This window comes from Carica papaya, chromosome 3, assembly GCF_054855325.1.
Source record: "Carica papaya isolate Zhongbai chromosome 3, ASM5485532v1, whole genome shotgun sequence".
NCBI lineage: Eukaryota > Viridiplantae > Streptophyta > Magnoliopsida > Brassicales > Caricaceae > Carica > Carica papaya.
Window position 1 is genome coordinate 32,784,817 of NC_142311.1, and position 27,067 is coordinate 32,811,883.

At 33.8% G+C, this 27,067-nt stretch overlaps 2 protein-coding genes across 5 annotated transcripts; both read right to left on the bottom strand.

The window, feature by feature from the left end:
• Positions 1-345: 345 nt before the first annotated feature.
• LOC110822035 (hyperosmolality-gated Ca2+ permeable channel 1.7) lies at positions 346-20,988 on the bottom strand. 4 transcript variants are annotated; one of them, XM_088216598.1, is made up of 14 exons: positions 20,831-20,988; positions 20,610-20,740; positions 20,296-20,338; positions 19,815-20,146; positions 19,049-19,198; positions 18,462-18,597; positions 7,680-7,781; positions 7,366-7,485; positions 7,165-7,245; positions 6,463-6,803; positions 5,682-5,927; positions 4,968-5,292; positions 1,636-1,869; positions 346-809 (listed from the first exon to the last, which is right to left on the bottom strand). In XM_088216598.1, exons 4-14 carry the CDS (start codon positions 20,126-20,128, stop codon positions 579-581), a joined length of 2,280 nt encoding a protein of 759 aa, XP_088072724.1. In that variant the 5' UTR covers positions 20,129-20,146; positions 20,296-20,338; positions 20,610-20,740; positions 20,831-20,988; the 3' UTR covers positions 346-578. The 4 variants fall into 4 exon arrangements, with proteins under 4 accessions (XP_088072724.1, XP_021907735.1, XP_088072723.1 ...); XM_022052043.2 differs by lacking the exon at positions 20,296-20,338; XM_088216597.1 differs by lacking the exon at positions 20,296-20,338 and having other exon boundaries at positions 19,815-20,157.
• Positions 20,989-24,665: 3,677 nt separating this feature from the next.
• On the bottom strand, positions 24,666-25,733 carry EDL3 (EID1-like 3). The gene has a single exon (XM_022052032.2). It carries the CDS (start codon positions 25,638-25,640, stop codon positions 24,798-24,800), a length of 843 nt encoding a protein of 280 aa, XP_021907724.1. The 5' UTR covers positions 25,641-25,733; the 3' UTR covers positions 24,666-24,797.
• Positions 25,734-27,067: the final 1,334 nt, after the last annotated feature.

Sequence of the window (27,067 nt, forward strand, 5' to 3'; positions counted from 1 at the left end):
AAAATTAAAATATAAACAGGATTTAAAAATATTCCTTCCGAATTCTTGTTATGAATAATAAATATTATGTTACGATCAATCATTATTTTATTTGCACCTTTTATTATATTAAATTAATTAAAATTGATCGATTCAATAAAATAAATTTTTTACTAACAAACACTTATTCCTTCAACATCGATTTCAGTTTTGAAATTAATCTATGACTTCTCGGAATTAGAATAAAAATAAATAAATTAATTAATTTTTTTATTTATTCTGTCATCTTACTCAAAAAAATTATTAAAATTTTAGAGTTACAAAAACAAATTACATTTGGAAATAATTTTATAAGTTCAGTTAATGTAGAAAATTTAAAATTTTAAACCAAACCAAGAACAGGAACGAGCAGCCTCTGACCTGTCATTTACAAGGTATAAAACTAGGAGGTACCAATTTGTAAGATGCAGGTAAGTGGAATATGTTTATTCACACATACCCAACAACATTTGCCTCCAATTTTTGCTGCTAAATAATTCATTTACGCAAAAAGGAAAAAGGCAGCAAAGAGGATGATGATAATAACAATAAAATTTTCTTTACAAATCTGGAGTTACACCTTCATTGCCCGATTCCGAATTGTTTTTGCTGCTCTTAACAGAATTCCTTTTCGTTTGAACAAGTGGGCTGCTCTCCTCCTCGTCGACTACCTTCGGTCTCTCCATTTCACCGCCCTTAAACACTGGGTGTATGTAAGCATCTTGTAGATAGGCTCTTAGATTTAGGCTTGGTTCGGTTGCTCTCTCGAGCGTGTCCTTCACCATTGCATTCTATTCATAAAGTTTTATAATCAAATGTTACACTAAAATCAATATATTTCATTATTAAGTAAAATATATATAACAATTATAACACGTAAAAATATTAAATCTGATTTAAATTTATAATTTTTTTTATAAAAAATATTTAATTATAAAATAATTAGTTCTATAATAAAATTTGGAACTTTATTTCAACAGCAAATATAATTCAAGCTTTACCTATATCCATGTTGTTTCGAATTCTCTATTATAATGCTGCAATTATATTCAGAATAAATTAATTTTTTTTTTGTAAAATTCATAATTAGGGGATGATAAATATTTTATTTAAAATTATAAAAAATGAACTTATAATAAATTTCAAAAAAGAATTGGAACAACACACTTTAAATTTTATTAATTTTGATAAAATTTGAAATATATTATTTTAAATTTTAAATTTTATCAACATATCTATTAGAAAATTATTTTTGTTACCTTCTATTAAATTTTCATCAACTATAGATTTTTAAATAAATTTTACTTAAAAGTTTATTCATTTAAAACAAAACTTAGCTAATATTAACTTAATTTTTTATTAGTAAACTACCATTATAACTTCTGTTGGTATCTAATTAATGTACCAATTGGGTCAAAAGACGCATGATTTTTCTTTTGCAAGAATGGAATAGTTCAGTGCTCTTATGCAAATGATACTTCCTAACCAGGAGTTTGCTAATGTTTCCTCCTAAATGATGGAAAGACAAAATGTTTCTCACCTATTACTAGTTCGTCTAAAGCTTCCCCTTAAATAATTAATTTAAAGAATTAAGTTTCAAAGTCATTAATTGCTTACCTGTAAGGGGAATTTCACAAATGCAGATTCAAAGCGCCCCTGGCAATATTTATGAAACCAGATGGTCAAAATAGGCAGAGCAAGGAGCAGAGGTGTTGCCTGCATAGCCTTCTTTGTGCTCAACAAACCCATGAGAAGAAGTTGAGAAATTATTAAACAGATAATCAAGCGCCGGTGCACATCTGGCCAGAATGCAGCCCCTGTCTCGTATTTTTGGTCATAGACATTGATAACCTTGTAATGATGAGCAGAAGATATGAGCACATCTAAACCATGAAGTACAAAACCAAATAAATAACAAGCATTTTTCTGGTTATATAACTTTCTTAGAAACATTAAACGATATAAAATAAACTTTAATGACATATATATGTATGCCCGTCCATATATTATTATGGCTATGAAGAAACCCAAAAATACACTTGGCTCGCCGACTCTTCAGAAAGAAAAAGAACTGTTTGGCTGGCTTATTAAGCTAGTTGAAATTTAGAACACACTAACATATATTTCCTACATCCAGCAATTTTCTGGAATAAATTTTTCAAAGATTGCGGAGCTACAAAAGCAAAGCAAGCAATGGGGACAAGTCCCGAGAGTTTGAAGGAACTGAAAAAGATAAAGGTTGTCAAATTATTAACTTTTAAAAGAGAGTTTGAAATATTAAGGATGCTGAAGACTTTGACCGAGTTAAAATTATATTTTATACTTCTATGACTGGTTTTAACCATTCTACGTATAGAAAAGGATCTCTAATAAGAAGGGAAGAGTTTGACAAATAGATCTTATGAGGGAATAGCAATAATATCTAAAAGCAGCTAATGGAACTCTCAATAAAGGCAAGAATCAAATCTCCTAATTATCCTAACTAAAAAAACAATAAAATAGGAAATGAATGATAATAAATTCAAGTTTAGAATAATTCTACACTCTCCCTCAAGCGGCACTGAACATACTGTTCCCCTTCCAAGCTTTTGAACTTAGGCCTTCAAAGCACTTCAAAAAACAAGGCTTTAGTTAAGACGTCAGCAAGTTGGGAGCTTGTTGGCATGTAGACTATCTGAATAACATTCCCTTCAACATTTTCTTGGATACTCCACTGTTTTGTCTTATCACAGTGAACCAGATTTTTGGCAATGCAAATGGCTTATTGGTTGTCATAAAACAACTTCGTAAATCCTTCAATCTTGACTTCAAGTTCTTCAAGTAGTCTTCTTATCCAACTTCTAGCAGATGTCATGACCCATTGCACGAAATTCAATTTTGATTACTTCTTGACACGATACACTGCTTTCCCTTTGGTAAGTAATCAAATTTCCGTATGCATCAGTAACCCAATTTGCATCACTATAAATCTTCACTTTATAATTTCTTACCAGGTGTCAGCTTCAAGTACCTTAGGATCCATGTGTTCTTCCTTCAGGCCATTCATGAATTGACTCGTAAAACTGAACGAGAACCCAATGTCTAAATGGGTGTGAGTGAGATAGATGAGTCTGTCTACTGACCTTTCATATCGACTCTTATCAATTGGAGCACTACTTTTTGCCATTCAAAGTTTCCTAGTAGTTTCCAGAGGCCCACACTCTTTCAGTAAGTCCAGAATATATTTTTTCTGAGACATAGAGATTCCCTTGCTTGGTCAAGTTAAGTCCATTCTTAGGAAATATCTAAGATTTCCGAAGTATTTAATCTCAAATTTTCTAGTAAGAGTATGCTTCAGAAAATTATGTTATCAACATACACAGTCATGGTAGACAACTTACCTTTTTACAATCTCTTTATGTAAAAGGTTTGATCGGCTTGGCATCAAGAGTAGCCTTGTAAATTTACCACTATTGTATATCTGCCGAAATAGGCTCTTGGGGACTGTTTAAGGTCATAGAGAGACCTTTTCAACTTGCAAACTTGATTCCTTGAGGCCTGAGTCTCAAAGCCAGGAGAAAGCTTCATGTATACTTCTTTTATTAGATTTTCATTTAAGAAGACATTCTTCACATCCAATTGGAGAAATGGTCAATCAAAGTTGGTAGGTAAAGACAAAAGGACTCTAATAATGTTAGAAATTGCATTTTATATTCAAACCCGCTTAATCCGACACGTATTAACCTAACCCGATATGGTTTTTTTGTTGAAGTATGATTCTGATCGGGTCAGTTTTGACCTAGAGAGGGAGAATAAAGGGAAACAAAACCTGTGTTATACAAGACGAGTAGCGGTTAAACTAACTTGTTACACATATAGTTCGAATAGAAAAGTAGAGATGGTGCGATTTGAATGTTTTCTAAAACTACAGGGTGAAATTTGGTATTCCTGTCATTTCTTTTCTAGAGCTTTTATTCCTTGTTATCTTTCTCTATGTTCCTTTCTTCTAACTATTGTTTTGTCTACCCTATCTCATTCAGTCTATTTCTCCTTATATTTCTTCACATTGATCTCTACTTTCCTCTTGCCTATCTTTGTTTCTATTTCTCACCGAAAAATTTTCTCTATTGTTAAACTATATGTGGAAGAAGTTAGTTCAACTGCTACTTGTCTTGTATCATATAGGTTTATTTTCTCTGTTTTTCTTCCCTCCCTAGGTCAAGGCACAGAGGCATTTTGGAGATTGCTCTCTATTTAGTTTGCATAGAAACTGATAGAATATCCTATATTGAGTTTTCTCTCTTTTTTATCTTTTTTCTACTCTTTTTCCTTTTGGGATGATATCTAATAATCTATTCTTGTATCTTCCCTGTTATCTCTAATAATGTCACTTTTCTCTAACAAAAAAATTGTTTTGAGCTATAAATCTTAACAAGTTAAACTTTGAGTTCTCTCAAATGAGAAGTACTCTTTTATATATGAGATCTAAGAAAACTTTATTTCAAAAAAACAAAAAGAAAACTTAATTACCAGCACAATGTCGGCTCACGTAGCCCCTGGAGATATTATTTTATGTAATGAATTCCCAAATTATAAGCAACTTATAGATGCTTCTATTAGCCAGGCAAACATCGAACCACCCTTTGAAGGACCAAAAATCTAATGAAGAGAGCATAACTATTCAAAGGAGCATCAATGGTGTTACTTAGATGCAAAATATTCCAAAATACTGAGATGATATATATTGCAATGAGAAAGATTATGTGATGGTATGAAGAGACACATGTAATTTCTAGGATCTTGAATATATTGTTTACTTAGCCTATGTCTCTGAGACGAAACACAATGTAGGAAAAAGTAAAGAAGACGATAATGAAAGGCAGAAGTATAGGTGCAACATTATGTGGTGGTATGAAGAGACATATGTAATTTTTAGGATCTTTAATATATTGTTTACTTAGCCTATGTACCTGATGACGAAACACAATGTAGGAAAAAGCAAAGAAGACGATGATGAAAGGCAGAAGTATAGGTGCAACAACCGCATATACAAGCCCCAGCAAGAAATATAATTGAATTCGAGGTTCACATATTGCAAAGTCCAAGCTACCAGGATCCATTGCTTGCTCTCTATCTTGATCTGTCTTAACCAAAAACGTATTTTTCAGGTGAAACACTATTAGTGGTACCAGTCTGAGGATTTCTGCTGCAATTCCAGCCCAACCATCAACCATTATGTATGTAATGAAGAATGTGGCTTTCATTGGGATTGAAACGCCAACAGTTTTTGGAATCCTGTACAAGTAGCAAAATCTCATGTCAGCATCCTATATTTTATCTCATAGGTTATTCGCCATAAAATGAAACTATCTAAATAGAGAAGCTAAGATTCCAGTTAAGATCTTAAAGAATCCAGAGTTTATCTCAAACTGAAGTTCAAAATGGAAAATGCTTGAACCTTGCTGCAATAAAGAACATACTTGTAAAGTTGAATATCATCCTGGGCTGAAGATGTGCACTGATGCAAATATCCAGCCAATTTTATGAGAAAATCTTTGAAAAAAAAGATTGAGACTTGATTTCCGGATCTATGATCTTAAGTTGCTAAAGTTCTATGTTGCTAACTTATTTTTACTTTTTACAGGCCATAAATATTTAGCATCATTTTTAGGGAAACAACTTACTCTGTTGGGGGCTGGTCAAGGAAAGATTTAAGTTGCTGAAATGCTGTCCCCGTAACAATGCTTCCAAGGAAAACATTGACAAGTATGAACCAAAAATATTTCCCAGCTGATCTTCTCTCTAATGTTGAAAGTGATGTGAATCCTTCGATCTTTGACATGGTCATGAGAATTGTTGGAAGTAAGATAAGAAATATCTTCAGTGCAATCCCTGGAAGAAAGCCTTGAGTGAGAGACTTTATAGTCTTCCTGCAAAAAGTAACAAAATCATCAGTTGAATTTTTGGCCACAAGAAATACGAAACAGTAATACCATTTTCAGGTAGCTAGCAAAGAAACTCATCAACCTAGGTAATATAATGTATTAAGATCATCTTTGTAAATTCATTTTGTCTTCATTAATTTCTTTTCTGTGAAATATATCCTGTTTTTCAGATATCCATTGCACTTCAGAAAAAAAAAAGAAAAAAAAAAGACAATACTCCGCCTTTGTCTTGGAAGAAAATTCTGATAGCAAAGTGAGGCATGCATCTTGAGTAGTTTCTTAGAAATGCAAAACATTTAGTTCAAGATGAGTTTTGAAGGTATCAAGGAAATTTGTCTATCAAATAAAGAGGCCAGACATAGTGCACCAATATAGAAGACATTAAGAAAATAGTTCAAATGAATTTATTTGCAGAACAATTTTTTAACCAGTCAAAACATCAGTAGTCTATCATGCAAGGAGCAAATCATTCAGCTAGCAAAAGGAAAGGCCTAAATAACAGAAGGAATAAGAAAGTTACAGGTCTATCAGTGGCTTCAAAAAAGGGAAAACCTTCTGAATCCCTTCAATGTTGGCAAGAGACTGAACAAATGCAATTGGGATCATGAAGAAGAAAATAAGCAGAAAAAGTGCAACAGCCATAAGCAGTCTTCTAATTGTAAGTTCAACATATGGAATTGCAAGATTATGCCAATAAACATCACGAGGTTCAGGAGCCCATTCTGTCAACCAAATAGTTGGATTACTAGATTGCTGAGTTTGAGCACAAACAGCTGCTCCCCATCGAGATTTGAATGAAACAAATGCTGCTGGAATTATAGATTTAGGATCACTCATAATCTTTGCTCTTTCTGTGCGTTCCTATACGAATGTGACATAGCATACATCAAAAGCAGCTCAAGGAAAGAAAAATATTTGTAGGCCCTGTGGTTGTACCACATTCATATTTAACACCTACTGAAGCGACTGTTAAATGTATAGGATATCATTATCATATATTATTTTGTTTTCAACTTCAATTGTATGGAAAATTAGCCAAGGTTCAGTTTAAGAGTCAGTTCAGAAAAGATTTAGAACTGATATCAGCAAGACTGAGAATATTGAATAGAATTGGAAACTTCAAATAAGAAATTGCCAATGCAAGTTACCGAGTTAAACTGTTGTTATTATCCAAGACCACCTATAACAACAACAATTATGATGATAATATATAAGAACATACTTCTTCAGTCAGCTTCTCAATCTCAGAAGCATAGTAATCAATAGCATCCACTGTAGTCCCCCAAAGACCCCATAGACCTGTCTGTACATGGTGGATTAGATGATACACTTAATATACAATTTAGTACTAACAATAACTTATCGAATTAGATGGTCTCTTCCACTAAAAAAGAAATTCAGAGAAGAATTCACTTTCTAGTACCTTTGTGGTGGGTCTCTTTGAAGGATTTCTCTCATGTTTGTTATTGTAATATGTAAACCGATTCTGAAAACTCTTTCTTTTCGCCACCAACGTTGCAAGGTTATTGGCATTGTAAACAGCCTGGCAATTTTCCACAGGGCTGATATGATTTATTAATGCTACTGGAGTAAAATAGACATATTAAAATGATGCAGGAGAGGATCACTCAAAATAAAATAAAAAATTACAATCCAGAAACATTTTCTTATTTCCCTTACTGATTTTCTAGGCACAAAATTACATTTCTAAAGAAAATATTGTCAGAAGAGTCACACCTGATGCTGAAGATAGTGATCTGGGTGATTTACACAGAAAAAATGTTCGACATGCTCACAAACTGATTCATCTGGATCTGGTGGGACATTTCTTACAAGAACCTGCAAAAGAATTCAGGAGAGAGAAAAGAAGGAAAAACAACTAACTTAATGAAGGATATAGAGTCAGTTAATAATTCAAATGATTAACTTAATCATAGGATATGGTTTTAGTTTTTATTTTAAAGGATAGGACAATTTAAATGGTATTAAAAGCAATCCTAATACATTTTTCCTTCCATGAGTTCTCCAGCAGAGTGTTCTCCTCCCTCATCTCCAACCCATCTTTCTCCTCCATGGCCTCCAAAGTTCTCAGACTTAATCCACTCCTTAACTGTAATTGTCCAAGTGATTTTACTCCTTTCTCTCAACACAGGCCATGTCCTCTAGTTCCATTCCACCTACTTTGCACCACTATTCAAGGTATTTGCCAACTTATTTTTGTGAGTCTCCACTCTAGCAACAACGAAGCAGCTCCCTGCTGGTCCCTCAATAGGTCCATTCTTAGCAAGCTGTGATGTTCTGCTCATCACTTACGTAAAAATGTTAGGCAGCTCTTTTTGGTGTCTCATGTCAATATGTTAAGTCCTTTTAAAATAATATAAAGCAACAGTTGGACCTCTCCTCTCTCATAATTCCCTAGCTCTAGATATTATATGCTTTTCCAAGATGATTCTATTAATCTTTTTGTTTTTTCCTTAAAAAAGGTCTTAAGTTTATAAAATATTTGTTAGTTTTCATAAGATTGTGCACACCTAATTGGGGTATCAAGATCAAGAATTTCCAATAAGATGGCAGCAGGAAATTTTGGGACCAACTGATTGTTTTTTATTATAACAGGGCCTGCATGCAATTTTCTTGCCCTTAAACCCCTCAACAAAGCAGCAAGACCGAAAAATTGCTTATACTCTTAACATAGTGCCATGCTCTGCAACGGTCAATGATACACCTTATTCATGGCCACATTAGAAGATTCTTTGCAACACAGACTTTTGAATGTTAGCCTTTAGCTGCTTTCTGTTAGAGTTTCACATTCTTTGCTTTCAAACTTTCTAGCGTACATTTTGTCCCAAGTCATGTAGCTTTTTGAATGGATATTTAGATGTTAGCTTCTTGTATTAGTTAAGAAGCTTTTTATGTATGTTTTATGTTTTCTAGATTGTCGAAGTTGCAAGCAAAGGATCATTTCCTATTTGGTTACGTTCTGCTGCCATGGACAGCTTCAACAAGTTTTGTACATCTCTGTATTCAACTTAAATGTTAATGAAAATTAATTGCAACTCTAGGCCATTTTCTCTCTCCTCTCTTTTTTGTCCAAAACCAACAAATGGGATCAGAGCTTTATTGCTCTTAAAGGACTGAAAGAAAGTTCTTTCCTTGCTTTAAAACTAATAAAAACTCAAAAAATTGCACTGATTAGATCATGGCTCTGGAAGCTCTAGAACTCCTGCACCACCAATTTTCATTGGAGCCATGAGCTGTTAGGATGTAGGCACCTCTAAAAGGCATGGATTATTGGAGACTGTTGTAGGAGAGAATCCCCACCTTGAGAGCTAATCCCACAGTTGCACAAATGACCGAATAAACTAAATAATGCAAAAATAAATTAATAAAATTAATTTTTTTTAATTTTATAAACATATTAATTAAAAATATATATACATATACTAAGTCAGTATATAAGTATATAGAGTTATTAATTTAATATGTATAATTATTAATTATTTTAAAAAATAGTATATATGTAATTATTAATTTAATATCACTGTAATTATTAATTTTACAAAAACTAAAAACCTTAATTGTTTTTACAGTTAGTTTAGTTTTTAAATTCTGAAAGTGAAACTGTACTGATTAAGATATTAGTTTTTTATTTTTTAACCAATTTAACCAAATAAACCGAACTGATCTCCTTAATTGGTTTGGCTTGTTCGGCTTTTCAGTTTCAGTCAGTTTTTGCTTACTCCTATTGAGTGCAATCCCACCATGTGAAATTTCTTTTTCCTCCATCCACTTAGCAGGCTATGAATCCATTTTTATATTGATCTTATCTTGTGAAACTGAAAAACAAGAATGGATAGGATTAAAAGGTCAAGGAAATGAGAAAACAAACCAAGTCAAATGCTTCATTGATGAGGAAGTTTGAAGTCCTTAGAATGAGTGATGTAGAATAGTGAAAAAGGCAGACAAAGTAATGAAGTTTGTCAACTAGACAGGGGTGCTGGAGAAGGGCTAACAATATGATCATGGTTGAGAAGGTTTTGTGAGTTTGCGAAAAAATTTGAAGCAAAAATTAATTCCCTAGAAAATTGAAAGGACATCTCAACAAGGTCCTCGCCAGAGCTTGTGAATGCCCTAAAAGCTACTAAATAGAGAAGGTCTTTGAGGAAAAATGACAGTTGAAGGAGCTTTATTGGCCAAAAGGAAGGAGAAGCCACAAAACAGCCAAGGTGGAAACAAGAAGGTTGCTAGGAAGACAAGCAAGATGCTAAATGAAGAAAAAGGAAAAAGGAAAAAAGAAGAAAATTTCATCCATGTCCAAGCTGCAAGAAGATTAGTCACTCGGAGAAGTATTGCTGGTGCAGACTAACAAAAAGTTTAATTATGTGGAGAAATATTGCTGGTATAGACTTGGAGTGCGATATAGGTCCTGCATGAGGTTTTGACAAGAAAAGTGTGCAAGTCCAAAATTCATCGAGAAACCAAAACCTAAGTTGTTGAGGATTAAGAGCAATATGTTATGTTTCTTGATTAAGGATCAAGTCACTGGGTGGTTAACAACAAAATCGTCTTCCAATAAAGGATTAACACCTTTGTTTTTATTGCGAGAAAAATTTACTACCTTGAATTTTGTTAAAGAAAGTTTCAATTTTATAATTTAAAATAATATTCTAATTTGTCTTTATTAATATCAAGCATACCATCTTTTTATATAGAGATTACAATTCGTATTTAGGAATATTAATCTAATTTGGAATTTAAATCTAATTAAAAATACTTTACTAAGATATTGAAAATCCTACACTATTTAGAAATCAGGTATTAATGGAAAATATATATATTATTTAGGAATGTAATACTAATTAGAATTTCAACTAGTTAGAAATCTAATACTAATAAAAATTTCAATTATTTAAAAATCTAATACTAATTAAGATTTCATATTTAATTGAACGTCAATTTCCTATTCTTACTGTGCCTTCTATATTTGCATTCATAACATTACTCCCCCCTTGTTTGCAAGTTTATTCTCAAACTTGAATTATGGATATATCTGCCTTATTGGTCTTTTCTTGTTGCTCAAGACCAGTGTCGTGTTCAATCTCGATCCAAAATAATTATTTACATTGGTGACGTAGAACAAATGACTTATCGAAGTTATAACACAACCCTTTCAGTCTCCTTTTTGTCATTTCTATTTTTGTTAATTTCTTTATAAATGGAGATGAAGTGTTACCAGTTGTCGTGAAGTTGCTGCCTTATGGTGTTTTCTAAATTGAATTGTTAGGTTTGATAACGGACTGAAAATGATCATTATAATTGTGTTCGGTCATATCCTACAACTGTTATTTCCTTTCAAAAGCTCTGATCATGCTCATTGCATACATAAAAGTGGTGGGTGATTGGATTTTGACTTCCAGTCTGATTGAATCTACTAGACCCATAGTAAACATGTCAATTTACTAGTCTTGCTGTGTTTTATGGGCACAGAACAAGAGTCTCTGAAACTGTCGTATATAGTCCTCCGCTATGCCTGTTTGTTTTAGGTTGATTAACTCTCCTAATGAATTGTTCTGCAGGGGCGGATCAAACCGCAATGTGCAGAATTTAACAAACTGGCCCCATGACATCCCTGTTTCCTCCTGTTGCAGTTTGTAGTACCAAAGTTGAGCATCACCTAACAAGTAAAAGGCTGTCAATCCAACCTCATCGCTATTAGCCATTTTTTGATTAATAAAAAACTGTTCGCAACAATAGAGCCAAGTCAACGGGTCGTCCAATCCATCTTAGGCAGGAAAATCAAATTTTGTATAACGATGAATCCTTTCGTTGTTATGGGAACTGATGTTGAATTCTTCGCACCCTGGTTTAGTGTGCCGCTTTTTCGCTCCTTGATTCTGATTTCAACCACCATTATCAGTTTTTACGTTATCAATTTCATTTTTTTCTTACACTTGGGCGATTCGGCTAAAAAGAATTTCTAATTACTGTGTGATTTGGCGCAAACTCTCTTTTGTTGCAGTTTCAGAAGCCGTCATCCGAGATTTTAGATTCAGCTACTTTTCGCGTAAAATTTGGTCGCCTATAGTGCCTTATTTTGATACCAAATTATTATATTCCTTGATTAAAAATTGAGTCACCGAGTGGTTAACAATAAAGTCGTCTTTCAGTAAAGGGTTAACACTCTTATTTTTATTGCGATAGTGATCTATTTTGTAAAAATAAATTATAACTCATCAAAAAAAATTGCTACCTTGGATCTTATTAAAGAGAGTTTCAATCTTATAGTTTAAAATAATATTCTGATATGTTTTTATCAATATCAAGCATACCCGTTTATATAGAGGTTACAATTTTTATTTAAAAATGTCAATATAATTTGAAATCTAAATCTAATTAGAAATACTTTACTAAAATATTGGAAATCCTACACGATTTAGCAATCAAGTACTAATGAAAAAAAAAATATTATTTAGAAATCTAACATTAATTAAAATTCTAACTATTTAGAAATCTAATAGTAATTAAAATTCCAACTACTTAAGAATTTAATACTAATTAGAATTTTATATTTAATTGAACGTTAATTTTTTATTCTTGCTGCGCTTTTTGCATCTGTAACACAATAGAATGAGAAAACTTAGTGTTTCTAGCAAAAATGCCAAAGAATATTAAGGTGTGACATTCTTTGCTTTCGAACTTTCTAGCATGTATCTTTTTCGAAATTCTACAATTTTCCCGAGTACTGAAATGTTAGTTGCTTGTATTAGTTAGTAAGCTTTTTATGTATGCTTCATTTTCTCTAGATATTTGAAAGTTGCAAGCGAAGGATCATTTTCTTTTTGAAAATTTTCTTCTGTGATGGACAGCTTCAACAAGATTGGAAATTAGCAGCAAGTCTATACTATTTTGCTCTCCTCTCTTTGTCCAAAACTAACACTTTCCTAATTTCAGGGCTTAGATCTCAAAAATTCTAACCATTATCTACCCTGACTTTTCATTGTGATAACTAGAGAGGAAATCAACGCTGCTACTCCAAATCAAGGAAAGCCACCATCTCAAGATATGTTATATTTCAAGAAGATGCCTTCCTATTTTTGAATTCCAAGTGCAGGAAGTCTCCTTCACTTACCTCTCCATCTGGCTTCTTTTTTTTGAGATAAAAAGTGTGAAGTAAATATTATAAAGACACCAAGGAAGTACGACCTATATATAAAAGAACTTACAAATCAGTTACGAGATCAATGACATTCCCAAATTCATCCAACCTATAAACGTCATGACCCGAAACAAGACTTCACCATCTGGCTTCTTTAAATCTTAATGCCTTCCTCAATCTTTATCCAACCAAGTCTTACCTATCCAACACACCATAACTGATTCTATTCCTCGAATATCCTCCAACAATAACTGGGCAAATGATGCTCCTCACATTAGCTAAAACTTTTCCTATACTTAATTCAAAAACTCTGGATCACCGATCAAGGAAAAATATTTGTTACCAAAACCAACCATCTCCAACCATTTCAAATAGGGTGGAGCAGTAGTGCGCCAAGGATGAACAAAAACCAGAAGGAAAAAATTGAGATTTTAGCTGTGACTTGACAAGAATGACCAATTTAGACCTTTCATTTTCAATTTTGAAATGTTAAGATCGGTACCAACTCAAATAACTGGTTCTGAATCAAAATTTATATATTATCCAAATTCAATCCCAAAAATAAATCTAAAAAATACAAATATAAAAACCAATACTTAAACACAAGCACTAATTGCAGTTTCTTTAACAGGGAGGGGGGGCGCTAGAAATAGTGGCAGCCTATTAGTTGGTTTTTCGGCCCATAACTGACAGAACCCAGGGTTGGCCATTTCGTTGTGGTTGGTTATTAAGCCAAATGAACGGTTTTCAATTCAGGATATTGCAAGATCGGTTTGTTCTGCTAGTATTGGTCGGTTATGTTTTAAACGGAATAGACATTAGCCTTATGCTTCCTCAAAACCTTATGCCAACCAACCGTATGCTCCCCACTAGTTCAAACCGCTGAAAACAACTCTTCTCAACTAGATGTTAATAGCGCAGTCTTAACTTTAAAAGAATATATGTATGTGGTAGCTCTAGGGATTTGAGGATGCTACTCACCAGTAGTATAGCTGCATGAAGCTATGCATTATCTTCCATAGGCCCTCAGAGCCTGCAGTAGCGATTTGCTTTCTTCCTCTTCTCTTTTTATTTTTGGAGTAGCAAAACAGATAGATCATTTTTCATTTACAAGTATGATAGTGGCATGGCAACTCCTTTTATATGCTATGTCATAATCTTGAGAACTAGATAAGCTCTTTCGCAGGAACTATTGCACCGCATGAAACTGCAGTTCGCAATGAACTGATCTTGGCACTTGCATTTTGTCTACGCATTCGAGTCACTAAAAACAAAAGATGACCTACTCTTGGATCAATCAAAAATGCCCTTGACCGACTATAGTGAAGGTGGTCTTAATTCTTCCAAAATCAATTTCCTCCCACATGCTTCGAGGAAATTATCAAAGGGCACTTGTTCTTCCATGAATTAATGCAATGGGTTTTACAGATCACCTTCAAGCAGTGAAGCACGTTCATCTATGATAGTCAAATGTAGCACCGCGGTTTTTGTCTTGCAATTGTACCCAAATTCCTCATTGAAGTTTACTGGATATTTAAATGACGAGTGGATTTGGGGTCTGGACACCCAATTTACTGTCTTTTATTGTATTTTCCTTGGATCCAATGTACTGTCTTAGAGCACCACGAAATAACCCATCGCTCAAGCGCTGAAGCCGAGGATAATGTTGTGGCCCTTCACCTCTGCAGTTGCAGATATTACTTCGATCACCAATCTTCTATATGAACTGCATATTTCCATCTCCAACAGCCTATTATCTGGTGTGAGAATTCGAATGCCACATACATGTCGAACTTGATATTGATTTATCCGGGTCATCTACAAATCTCCAACATTCCTACTTAATAGCAATTGGAAGACATTTTTACTAAAGGGCTCACTTCTAGAAGATTTCAACTATCGGAATCCAATTTGCTTGCGATCCTACGCTCAACTTGTAGGGGACGATAGGGTATACTTTCAGTGGAAGTTTGAAATTTTCTTCTATTTATCTTTGTCAAGTGTTTTACCTAAAGGTAGACTTCTTTGTTGTCGAAGAGATACAAGTCACTGAGTGAATTTCCCACAACGATTCACATTTCAATAAAATAAATAGCTATGATGGTGAAAGGTACAAGCATTGTCAGAGGCATAGACCTTATACTATTTCACGGAACAGTTGGCAAGTAACTTCAACAACTACAATTAATTTCCATCCAATTCATTTTCCATTAAATTACTAATCAATTCTTACTTCTAATTTTGGTATATTGTTTACATTCATAATTACAATAGATTTATTGTGTTTGAATATCTTCTCCCCAACTTTCGATTCATTTGGGTTGAGATTCAATTTCACTTGAGTTGTGTTCTTCAATTCCTAATCCATTTATGAACAGATACACATTGCTTTATATCTTGCATCTTCAAAATATTTTGTGATACTGAATATTTGTTGCATAGTTGAATATTATCAATATCCTTTAAATTAGGCTGTAGTTAATTTAAATATTCTGCTTCCTTAATCATAGACTTTCCTTATTAGTGAATTCATGGTGTATATATCTCTATAGTCATTCAAGCAATAAACATTAGAAAATAATCTCTGTTATGATATCAAAGCAGCTGGCTCACGCCCACACCAGAAAGAAGTAATTTTTTTTCTTTCTCCTTTTTCTCCACTATCGGCTTAGTGCCGCTGCCATCATGGACTCACAATCCTCCCCAGCGCATGCTACCTCCTCCATTCCATCCACAGACGCTCCCATTCTGGTTCAACCAATCACCACCATCGGCGCTCCCGCTAATTAGCATCCTATCATCTCCTTCAATGTTGTTGTGCAAGCACCATTGAAGCTTACTGCGTCCAATTACCTCTCATGGCGCCTCCAGTTCTCAACTCTTCTCACCGGTTATGTCCTGCTCAGGTTTGTTGACGGAACAAATCCATGCCCCGAGAACACCATCACAATTAATGGTGTCGCCACTGTCAACCTCGCGCATCATACATGGATCCGGCAAGATCAATTCATTTTGAATACTATCATCGGCTCATTGTCTCCAATCTTGATTCCATTTATTGCAACCGCTCGGACCTCTCAAGATGCTTGGTCGATTCTCGCTCGCACATACGGCAAACCAACCCGTGGTCGTATAACCCAATTAAAAACTCAACTTAGTTGTCCGGTCAAAGGCTCTCAAACGATCACCGAATTTATGCAAAACATCAAGACCAAGGCTGATGAACTTGCAATGATGAATGCTCCTATTGATGTTGAGAATCTCACTATAAAAATTCTCAATGGACTTGATGAGGATTATAAAGAACTTGACAATGCTATTCACGCCCAAGAGACATCAATCTCCTTTGAAGAATTGTACGAAAAGTTTCTCAACCGCGAAGCACACCTTGTTGCTGTAAAGAGTACCCAAATAACCTTCTCGACCACTGCTCATGCAGCTGCAAAGTCTGCATCATCTCATAGAATGCATAATGGTCCCACGGGTTTACCACAATCTGGCTCTCTTCGCTCCTCCGAGGCATGGCCCCCACGATCACAACATTCACTTAATCATCGAGGTTTTCGTCCATATCTTGGGCGGTGCCAGCTATGTGACCAACAAGGCCATTCTGATAAGCGGTGTCCTGCTTTCAAACATGTTCCCTAGACTAATTCAACAACACCTTGCAGGCAAAATAGACCAGGCTATGCTTCTCCTCAAGCCAACACCGTCACCTCTTCCCCGACATCATCCAATGGATTCTTGACTCAGGTGTCACCCATCATGTGACAACAGATCTTGCCAACCTCTCACTACACTCTCCATATGAGGGAACGGACGATGTTGTAGTTGGCAACGGTACAGGTTTGAAAACTACCCACACGGGCTCCCTCTCCCCTCCCTAACTCATCTCCTTTAAAATTTTCTGATGCCCTACGTGTACCCTCAATGAACAAAAATTTATTATCCGTTTTCCAGTTATGCACAACTAATAATGTTATTGTTATTTTTACCCCAACACACTTTTAGGTGCAGGACCCTCGCACGAGGGCTCCATCCTCCGTCAAGGACCACTTAAAGGCGGTATTTACAGTTGGTCATCATCATCTTTGGGTGTGTTGGAATCACCACTTGCTTTTTTTGTGTCTCATGAGTCCCTTTCTCTATGGCATAGTTGTTTAGGTTATCCGTTTAATAGAGTCATGCGTCATTTATCATCGTCCTTGTCTGTCTTTTTCTACTATAATCAACTATCTTTCATTGTAATGCTTGTCTCTGCAATAAAAGTCATAAATTACCTTTTCATGATTCATCCCTTACATCTCATTCTCCTCTTGACTTAGTGTTCTCAGATGTATGGACCTCTCCAGTTGTATCATGTGATGACTATAAATATTATGTAATTTTTATTTATCATTACTCCAAATATATCTGGTTCTACCCACTTAAATATAAATCTGATGTCTTTCTGTGTTCAAATGCTTCAAATCTATCGTCGAAAAATGATTTTTCCAATCTATCATCACACTGTACACCGATAATGGTGGGGAACATCTGGCTCTTAAAGCCTTTCTTCGAATTCATGGTATTTATCACCTAACAACCCCACCTTACACACTTGAGCATAATGATTTCTCCGAACGCCGACACAGTCACATTGTTGAAACCGGCTTAATGTTGCCTCATCACGCTTCTATCCCCCCCCTCCCCTCTCATTTTGGCCCTTTGCCTTTGCTGTCGCTGTATATCTCATCAATCGTATGCTTAAACAAAACCTCTCAATGAGATCATCCTTTGAATGTCTCTTTCAAACTCCTCAATTTCTTAAAACTTCGTGTGTTCAGTTGCCTTTGTTATCCCTGATTACGTCCGTACACGTCTCACAAGTTAGAGTCTCGCTCTCGTCTATATGTATTTCTTGGCTATTCACTTACTCAAAGTGCCTTCTTATGCTATGACCGCCGTCTAAAAAAATCTACATTTCACGTCATGTTGTATTTGTTGAGCCTGAGTTTCCATTTCAATCTTCTTCCTCAGCCAGTGGTGGTATTGACTCAAGTAATAACTCATCAGAAATGGTATCGCATGAAGTGGCCAAGGAGGCCTGTTACCATTCACATCAATTTCTCATCTCCAAACTTTACATTAATGTTATGTATGTTTAATCCTACCCCTATCCTCACTTTTAATTTTTTGGCGATGGTAATTTACGTCTATTTCTCAACTGTAGATAATATTTATGAAAAAACAAATTGATTTGTGTTAGAAACCGAAGGTCGCAAATAGTCAAACACTCTGAAAATATAAAGTACAAACATTGTACAACTAGAACTATGGTAGTTTGAAGCATTGAATAAATCGCATGAAAAAAATGAACTCACTGTAAACTGATCAGGGCGACGATCGGCTGATGCCAGAAATCGCAACCTCATAGCAGCTATCTGCTTGTATTCCATGTATAATGCATAACATGCCCAGATCGAGAAGACATATGACATAACCAAATGTGCCAAAAACCTGGAAAGAGAAGTTGAGACTCCAAGTAAACATGCATGATCCCTCGTTAACACTCAAAATAGTAGTATTTACATCTTATAAAAAATTAAAAAAAAAACATATAATGAAAATCCACGTGAATGAACTACCACTAATTTCTTGTGCTATCACTCAAAAGCCAAAATCAAGTAGTGCAAGCTTCAAGATAATGATGAAGATTACCAATGAAAGTGGTACCAGCGTTTTCACGTTCCATTTGATAAAACTAGCAGGATTATTACCATAAACAACATAGATAGTATAAGTACGGGCAAGCTGAAAGGTTATTGTAAGGTATTCTCTCTCACCTAGGAATACGTTCCTTAGTCCGTATACGGCAAGGCAATAGCTATTTTTAGAAAACAAAAAAAAACACACACACACAAGATAAATATGAAGTTTCATTGAACGATAACAAATATTTACTTCACACCTTTTCGATCCAGATGGAACATTAGATATTGATAGCTTATCAATATCACTGAAAGTCAAATCCTTGATGTGCTCTAGTGTTCCCCCTGTCCAGTTGACAGGCACTAAAACCGCAAAAGCTAGTAAAGTTATGGGCACAAACATTTTCAAGCTGCATACCAGCACAAATCATATTAGATATTCCAGCAACAACAAACAAGACACTCAATAATGCATATTAATGATTTCAATGATCTTAGAAAATGAATTTAAACAGGAATTTAATGGTATATCAGTCACCAATCACAGAACAAGGGACAACATCACTATGACCTAAGATACAAAATTACAATTCAAAAAATTAGCAAATACACTATATCAATCTCACAAAGTGCAAAGTCACCATGTTGTCATGTTCTAAGTAAGCAAAATAATCTTTGGGCAAATGGTTATTCATTAAAACTATCAAAACGGTCGTGAGTATAAATAAGAAATTCCCCGAGGTTGTTTCCAACTACTGATTAATGAAATTAATTTCATTTGATTAACTAAGAATCTACCAAATTTAATTACTTTAAACTTGCTCAACTCCATGTAGAATTTACTAAAAATAGTTTCAGTAATTTAGCAAGAATAAAAAATGTGCATATACAAATGACTTACATACCTTTTTTTTTACGTTTGTGGAATTCATTTGCTCTAAACAGCGTAAAAGGGAAGGAAAGAAACATACATGCATATAGGTATTGTTGAACTCAATACAGAGACTTATAATATATAAGACTCACCCAAGAAGATAAATACGAATGAAGACAACCGAATCAAGTCCTGCATGGTCAATGAGCTCAGGTTGTGGCATTCTAAGTGCTGCAGGCATCCAATTGAGAAACCTTATATATGTACTACAGTGTAAGTTGACAAATCTGCTAACAATGGCTCCAGAGTGCGTTGGACTGCCCCTTATCCCTTTCAGATACCATTTCGGGAAGTAAACTCTATCATTAACCGGCTGAAGCCTTAGAATTGCAAATGCCACAAGGAATGCAAATGCAGACAGAAGATTAATCGCTGCTGACAAACCAATATCTTGAAAACTGGCCATCTCTTTCCCAAAATATTACTGATATCCCGCTAACAATTATGAAAATACGTGAGGAAATCGATACATTGTACGAAGCAGATGGCTCCATTAGAAACTATTAATTCTTATCACAAATTTAGAGCATCAAACAAAAGGCAAATAATATTGCATAGATACAGCTCACTAACATTTCCAGCGATAGATTGATTTTTGTAGCTCCTGCAGCAATTTCTGACATTTTAAAAAATAGAACTAATGAAATATATTTGACATAAGGCCTCATTTGAGAGAGCAAAGCAAACATAGGTTCGTCGTCAATTCTTATTTCAACAACTTGTTAGAGTTCGTTTGTTTCTAATAACGAACAATTATATAGGCATGTAAATGACATAATTCCACCATAATCAAAGGAAGAGCAATCTAAACACTGCATGGATAACAATTCGTCAAATAAAGCCCTAGATAGAATAAAAGACATCAACTAAACAAATTTAGCAATTACCTCTGTTTGATTCCCGTGAAAACAGACAAAAGCAAAACGAAATCTGAAGAGGAGGCGGAGTCCCTGATATACCTTTCTTTACCAGTACATGAAAAATCCTTAACCAAACCAAACGTTTTCTTCGTCCTCGTCTGACAAGAAAATGTAAGGCGGAAAATAAATTACCAAAAAAGTTTTGATAATATAATACCAGATAGTCCGTCGTTCTTGATTGGTCTTACCAGAATCGAATCCAAGGAGACTGAAATTCGATCTTACTCGCGACGAAGAATCGAAATTCGGGGCCTTAGTTCGCTGGTTAGGTTGTTATTTTCCCTCTTTTTTGAACTCCAACGAATCGAAGCCAGGAGAGAGGAAAAGAGTGGCGCAAGAAAAGAGAGCAATCGTTGTATTTATGGCGGCAAAAAGCTCGGACCGGTTTTGGTGCTGTTACGGCCACGCTCAAATATTTGAATTTCTTTTCAATTTGACGAAATTGCCCTCTGTCACCTTGTAACTGACAAGTGAAAGACATTCTTTTTTTGGAGAAATGGAATGCGAGATTTTGAGTACACCCCCAAATATTTAATGAATTTTCATAACATAAAAATTAAAATTCTCTTTATTATTAAATAAATAAAAATATTTTTTTAATTAAAAATTTGTATGACTTTTAGAAATATTCAATCTTATTTTTTTGTAAAATAACACGTTCAATTTCTACGATTTTTTTTAGGAATGAAATTCAGAAATAAATTAAATTCTAATTTTTTTTAATATTTTTCGTTATATAAGATGCATAAAAAATAAGTTTTTGTATTTTATATTTCTCATATTTAATAATTTATAATTAAAAGTAAATTATATCTACAAATAAAATTATAATACATGCTAAATTTCTTATTTCATTCGCTTATAGTGCATTATATTTGTCAAATTCATTAAGGTAACAGATGTTTTAAAAGTTCAAATAAGAACCCCGTAACTATCTTATTACTCGTTCAATTATAGGTCAAAATATTTCAGGATCGTATTTTAACAAACTGTTTATCTTAAAATTTATTATATCATGGAAGGGGATCATATTTTTTTTTCACTATTAAAATATTATCACTTATTGACTACTTTTATATTATAGTTTTTCAACTTCAATTATGCTTAATCAAAGTTCTTGCACCACAACAACTGCACACGTCGAGATTACTTTAGTTGTTGATGTTATTTAGTACTCCACTACCATTAGTCATCAGTCTACTCAGATAAAAACGATGGATAAATATCTCAACAATTATTATTGTTTTATATTTTTATCATTTTGTCTCAGTCTCATTTTTATTATAGGTAAGTAATATTCTCTTTGGTAACAGGTTGTTTTTTTTAAAAAAAAAACTTTAGACATAGAGAAAACTCATGTGTAAAATTTACTTGACTCCCTGTTGTAAGAATAAATTGGTTATAAATATGTTTTGAAGATCAAAACCTACGAAGATGTATCTATTGATGTTACAAAGTATGTTTTATATACAAAAGATATTTTTATAAATATGGTATTTTTTTTATCTTACCTCTCTATTGACTTCTTTTTATAATTTGTTAACTATTATTGCTACTAATAATCATATTATGTAAATAAACATATAAATATTTTTCTTAATTGTAAACTATAAGGAAACACTTGTACGCATCATCTCCTGGTTACTCTCATGTACTTCACAAGGTTTTTCGACTTTAGCAAATATTATGTGAATTGAAACAAACACCAAGTATTTGGTTTGCCAAATTTAGTTTAACTATTTTTAAAGTTTATGATTCAACTTTATTTGTCTAATGGATTAATTTTTGTATTAATCTTTTGTTACTGTTTTTGATAATATGATTATGATTAGTAATAATGTAATACATGTTCTGTAATTATAATAATATTGTAGTCAACTTTTTGAAATGAAGGATATTTGTACTCTTTGTTTTTCTTTTTTTTTAGTATTGAATTAATAGATATTATCAAGCTCAAATTGAATATATTTTCACTTATTATCTTGTAATGGTATCACCATCATAGAACTATCAATGTGTTTTTTGGAGTCTAATGTGAAACTCGTCACTCTTAAATGATATCCCTAATGCCGATCCTAGTATATACTCACAAGTAGCCAAAAGTCCGTTTTATCTCTATATCGATATTCTTAATACTGCTCTGTAGTTTATTTAATTAGTCAATTTATATTTGTTCATGATACTTGTTCTGTGAATGAATTATTATATAAAATATACTTATTTTATAAACTTTATTTTTCAACTAATCTAACCAACTCTTTATTAGTTTTATCTAAATATAATAATGTTGAGTAAGTGGTAAAATTTTACTGAACCTCTTTCTATTATTGGACATGCTTCTTTTTTTGGAGTTCTTTAGATAATCTAAGTGCTACACTCTTAACGATATCATTTATAAATTAATTTAATTTTGTAACTACTAAAAATTATGAGTATCACTCTTTTTTTTTATATTACTCCATGTTGTGTTGTGGTAATTGAAATTATTGTTCATATTGACACTATAATGTATTCCACAAGCATACGGAATATATCGAAATTAATTATCAATTTGTGTTGTCGTATGCTTATAAACTCTCTATTTAATCTCTATATATTTATCAAATAAAATAACTAAGAATTAATATTGATATATTGAATATATATATAAAAAATCAATTGTCATTTTATTCATAATATATGTTTATGACACTCTCAACTTAGCCTATAGAGACAACAATAATATGAGTTTGGGTTAACTTAGATCTGAACGCTCATATAAAAAATGAGCACAAAAGTTGAAGTGAAATTAGGATATGTTTGATTTTAAAAAAAAAACTGTACAGCATTTGCTATATAAATCTGTTTAAGTTATCCAAATCGATTTCAATCTAGTTATTTTATTACATTAATATAAATATCATTATATTTATATAAAAAAATTAAAAATATATCTAGTAATAATATATATAATATATACTTATATTTATCAATATAAATATAATAATATTTTTATTAATATAATATATTATCTTAATTAATACAATAGATTATATTTATTAATGTAAACATAAATACATTTATAATAAAATATTAAATATATATATATACGCACACACATATACATAGTGGGTAGAGTTTAGACGATTTATATAAACGGAACCCTAAAACCACAACGACTCTCCTATTTTTATGTCAATAGAAATTCAACCTCGTGCGAACCTACACTTGAAAAAAATGCCATAATGGGTTTTAACAAGTTTGATTAAATGGATATAGGGTGCAAATAATTGCTATTTTCCCCCAAATCTTATCTTTTAAATCGTTTTCAAGACTTAGCTTCAAACTCAAGTTGACATTAATACATCCACTTTAAGTTTAAAGAAAATGTTAATATAATAAAGCATGTATCTTAAATAGAGTTATATATAAGTTATTTTGTACGCATATATTATTTTCTATATAGATTAGTTCCTACCAAAGTTAAATTTATTATATAAATGATACACCATCTGAATCCAGTTCATAATTAAAAACACACAATACAATTAAAGTCAATTATACATCAAAACTTGGTCGTACGGCCCATGTCTAGTATATTGTCAATATTATGTTTGCATCCGACTTATTGCGGTAAGTGTTTAGTTTGAGGGAGATTATTATATGATGTAATTTCATATAAATATAAAAAATTTGTACTAATTTATATATTTGAGATTTTTTGTTATCGTCAATTCAAAATATCTTATTCTCATATTTGAGTTTATTAAGATAAAATTAGATAGAATTAAAATCTATATCCTCCAAATTGCTTTCTATTTCGGGTAGCCGAACAAGCAGCTTATGCGCGTAATAAAGCATAAACCGATGTTAAAAACTAATTAAAATCACATTTTACATCTAATTTTGATTAATTTTTGTAATTATTTATGGGATTTGCAAATTCTTAATTCACTAAATAATGCTTTTTAGTTTTTTTAACAAAAATTAAGAAATGAAAGTCGGTCTTTTGGTCGAAAAGAATTAGTCAGAGCGTAATCCGGATTCATCAGTTAATCCTCTGTGTCATCGTTCGACATTCATGTCCAGTCTGTCAAAGTTCAACTACATACTGTTAGGATAACAAATATGTGGGCCAGTCCTGACATATCCACATCTCACCGCCGTACGATCGTCTCAATCACAACGCCGATATCCATCGGGATCATCGCTACCGACATCATGATCATCATCACCGCCGTCGCGGCGAGTACCTTCACGCTCATCTTCATCGGACGACAACGGCAGCAGCCAACAGCTGCCGTACAGGTGCCCATTCACGCACACGAAGTACTCGATTCCACCATCGTGGGAGCCAAGCCGCCTAGCTGCGCTCTTCGGCACCAGCCGAGCCGTCGACATGCTCCATACGCGGGCCCCGCAGTACGAACATCTTACCTGCTCCTCCAGCTCCACCTGTCGTCTGATCAAACACGCCATCGTCCTCGATCTCATAAATCCCTGAAATACCCCTCTGTAGATCCCTAGATCATCCTCTTTATCCCCCATTGGGTGCTCGCAGGGGTCGCTAACGTACAACAAATCGCCGCGGCACTTCTTGCTCAAGAAACTCTGACCCGACGTTTTCGAAAATCGAGACGCCTTCACGAAATGACCCGGACTTGGTCGACTCAACTTGAAATGCCGAGTTGACTCACAACCGCAGCAGAAGAACATTAGCTTCGCGAGCGCGTGCCACCCACCGCTGATTCTTCCGTCGGGCACTCCGTTGGCCAATGCAGCCACCATCCGCGGCGCTCTGGACGCACAGAGGTTTCGCCAGAGAATTCGATTAGCTATGGCTCTGAGCTTACGATTAACAGATGCGGTCAAACAGAGCACCTGTAAGTCCCATTTGATAGACTCGAACACAAGCAACAGAATTCTCTCGTTGAGTATCCCCGATTCGGCAGAGTACTCGGACCCCTGATTCGGTGGGTTCGTTCTAATTCTCTGGTTAGCACTCATATTGTACCACATTACTTTGACTCTCTCTCTCTCTCTCTCTCTCTCTTGTTCTTTTCTAAATTATGTTTCTCGATCCTTCTCTGGTCTGGAGAAAGTGCTGACAATTCCTGGGCGCGGATATATAAATGTCGAGCGAGGTTTAAGAAATACACGTGTCATTCAATAATTCGCTACTCGGCAGACACGTGGTTAGTTAGGATTGGATAAGAGACGCAGGGTGCCGTGAGAGAGAATCGAAAAAAAAGAGACCGTAGTCAGCTAGCACAATGAAATCTTATCAGAAAGCGCCACGTGTCCCAAAATATCTAATTTCGTGGCTCCAAAATATCTAAGATTCTGCGCGGTAGATGCTAACGGAGTAGCAGACACGTGTCCACAAACGTTTATATAATTTAGATAAATTAAAAAAAATCTACATAAACATAATCACGGTTAGATTTTATTAACTTAAAAATATTATAATTCATTGTTATTTTTTTTAAAAAAAAAAACTTATATTTACTTCATAATTTATTTTAAAAAAATTAATTTGTATTTCAATAATAATTTTAAATTATTGAATTAATTAAATATGAATTTACAGCATGGAAAAATGGGAAAGGTTGGGGAGCGCAAAAATTAAGGGCGTTCGCTTTTGTCAGCAAGAGAACGTGGAAGGTGGTGAGGGAGGGAGGGAAGAAGGCATTAATTAAGGAGGGGGTGTAATTCCAATAAATAAATAAATAACTCAAGTGGTTTGGTTTCCGTTTCCAGAACGTGGCTTTCACTGTTACTCTTACTTTTCCCCACCCTGGTTTTCTATTTTTGGTGACAAAACGACAATTCATCGAATCTTGCGCCATCACTTATCTCAACAAATCGTAATTTTTAAAATAATATTTAATACTAAAATAATCAAATTAATTAATTCAAAATTTATTACAATTTAACTTAGTTATTTTTCACATATAATAATTTAATTAAGAATATTAAAATATTCTTAATTACCTGGGGAGACAAGACCTCGGTTGTCAATCATTGATTGGCAGTGCTAAGATCACGTCTCCAATAATATAAAATCTTCTCACAGCCAATGGTAATGTGACGCGTGTCCACGAGACACACAGTCTCGATTTGAAGCCCAGGAGTTTGTAGGCACGCGTGGTGAGCAACGAGGGATTTGAGCTGTCGCCGTCAGCGTACGTGGCAGGTTATTGTGGAGAGGGAGTGATGCCTTTTCGTTGCGTATTTTGTTAAAGGATATGCTTTTGTTGTGTCGTTTTTGAACTTTTGTGGAATCATATTAGTCTGATTGGGTGGGGCCACGTAGATTGTTAGAATTACACGTGTCCTTATCCCGGTATTTTTATAAAATACAAATCCAAACTTCAGTTCCAATTCTAACACGCATCTAGATGATTTATTTATTTATTTATATTAAATATAATTATATTTATATT

Bases quoted from the DNA above. Each gene is read 5' to 3' on its own strand.
- LOC110822035 (XM_022052043.2), bottom strand. From the start codon at position 20,128: ATGGCCAGTTTTCAAGATATTGGTTTGTCAGCAGCGATTAATCTTCTG. The intron at 19,199-19,814 runs GTGAGTCTTATA...GCTGGTATGCAG, and splicing joins ATTCGTATTTATCTTCTTGG to CTTGAAAATGTTTGTGCCCA. The intron at 1,870-4,967 runs GTACATAGGCTA...CATCATTACAAG, and splicing joins ACATTGTGTTTCGTCATCAG to GTTATCAATGTCTATGACCA.
- EDL3 (XM_022052032.2), bottom strand. From the start codon at position 25,640: ATGTGGTACAATATGAGTGCTAACCAGAGAATTAGAACGAACCCACCG.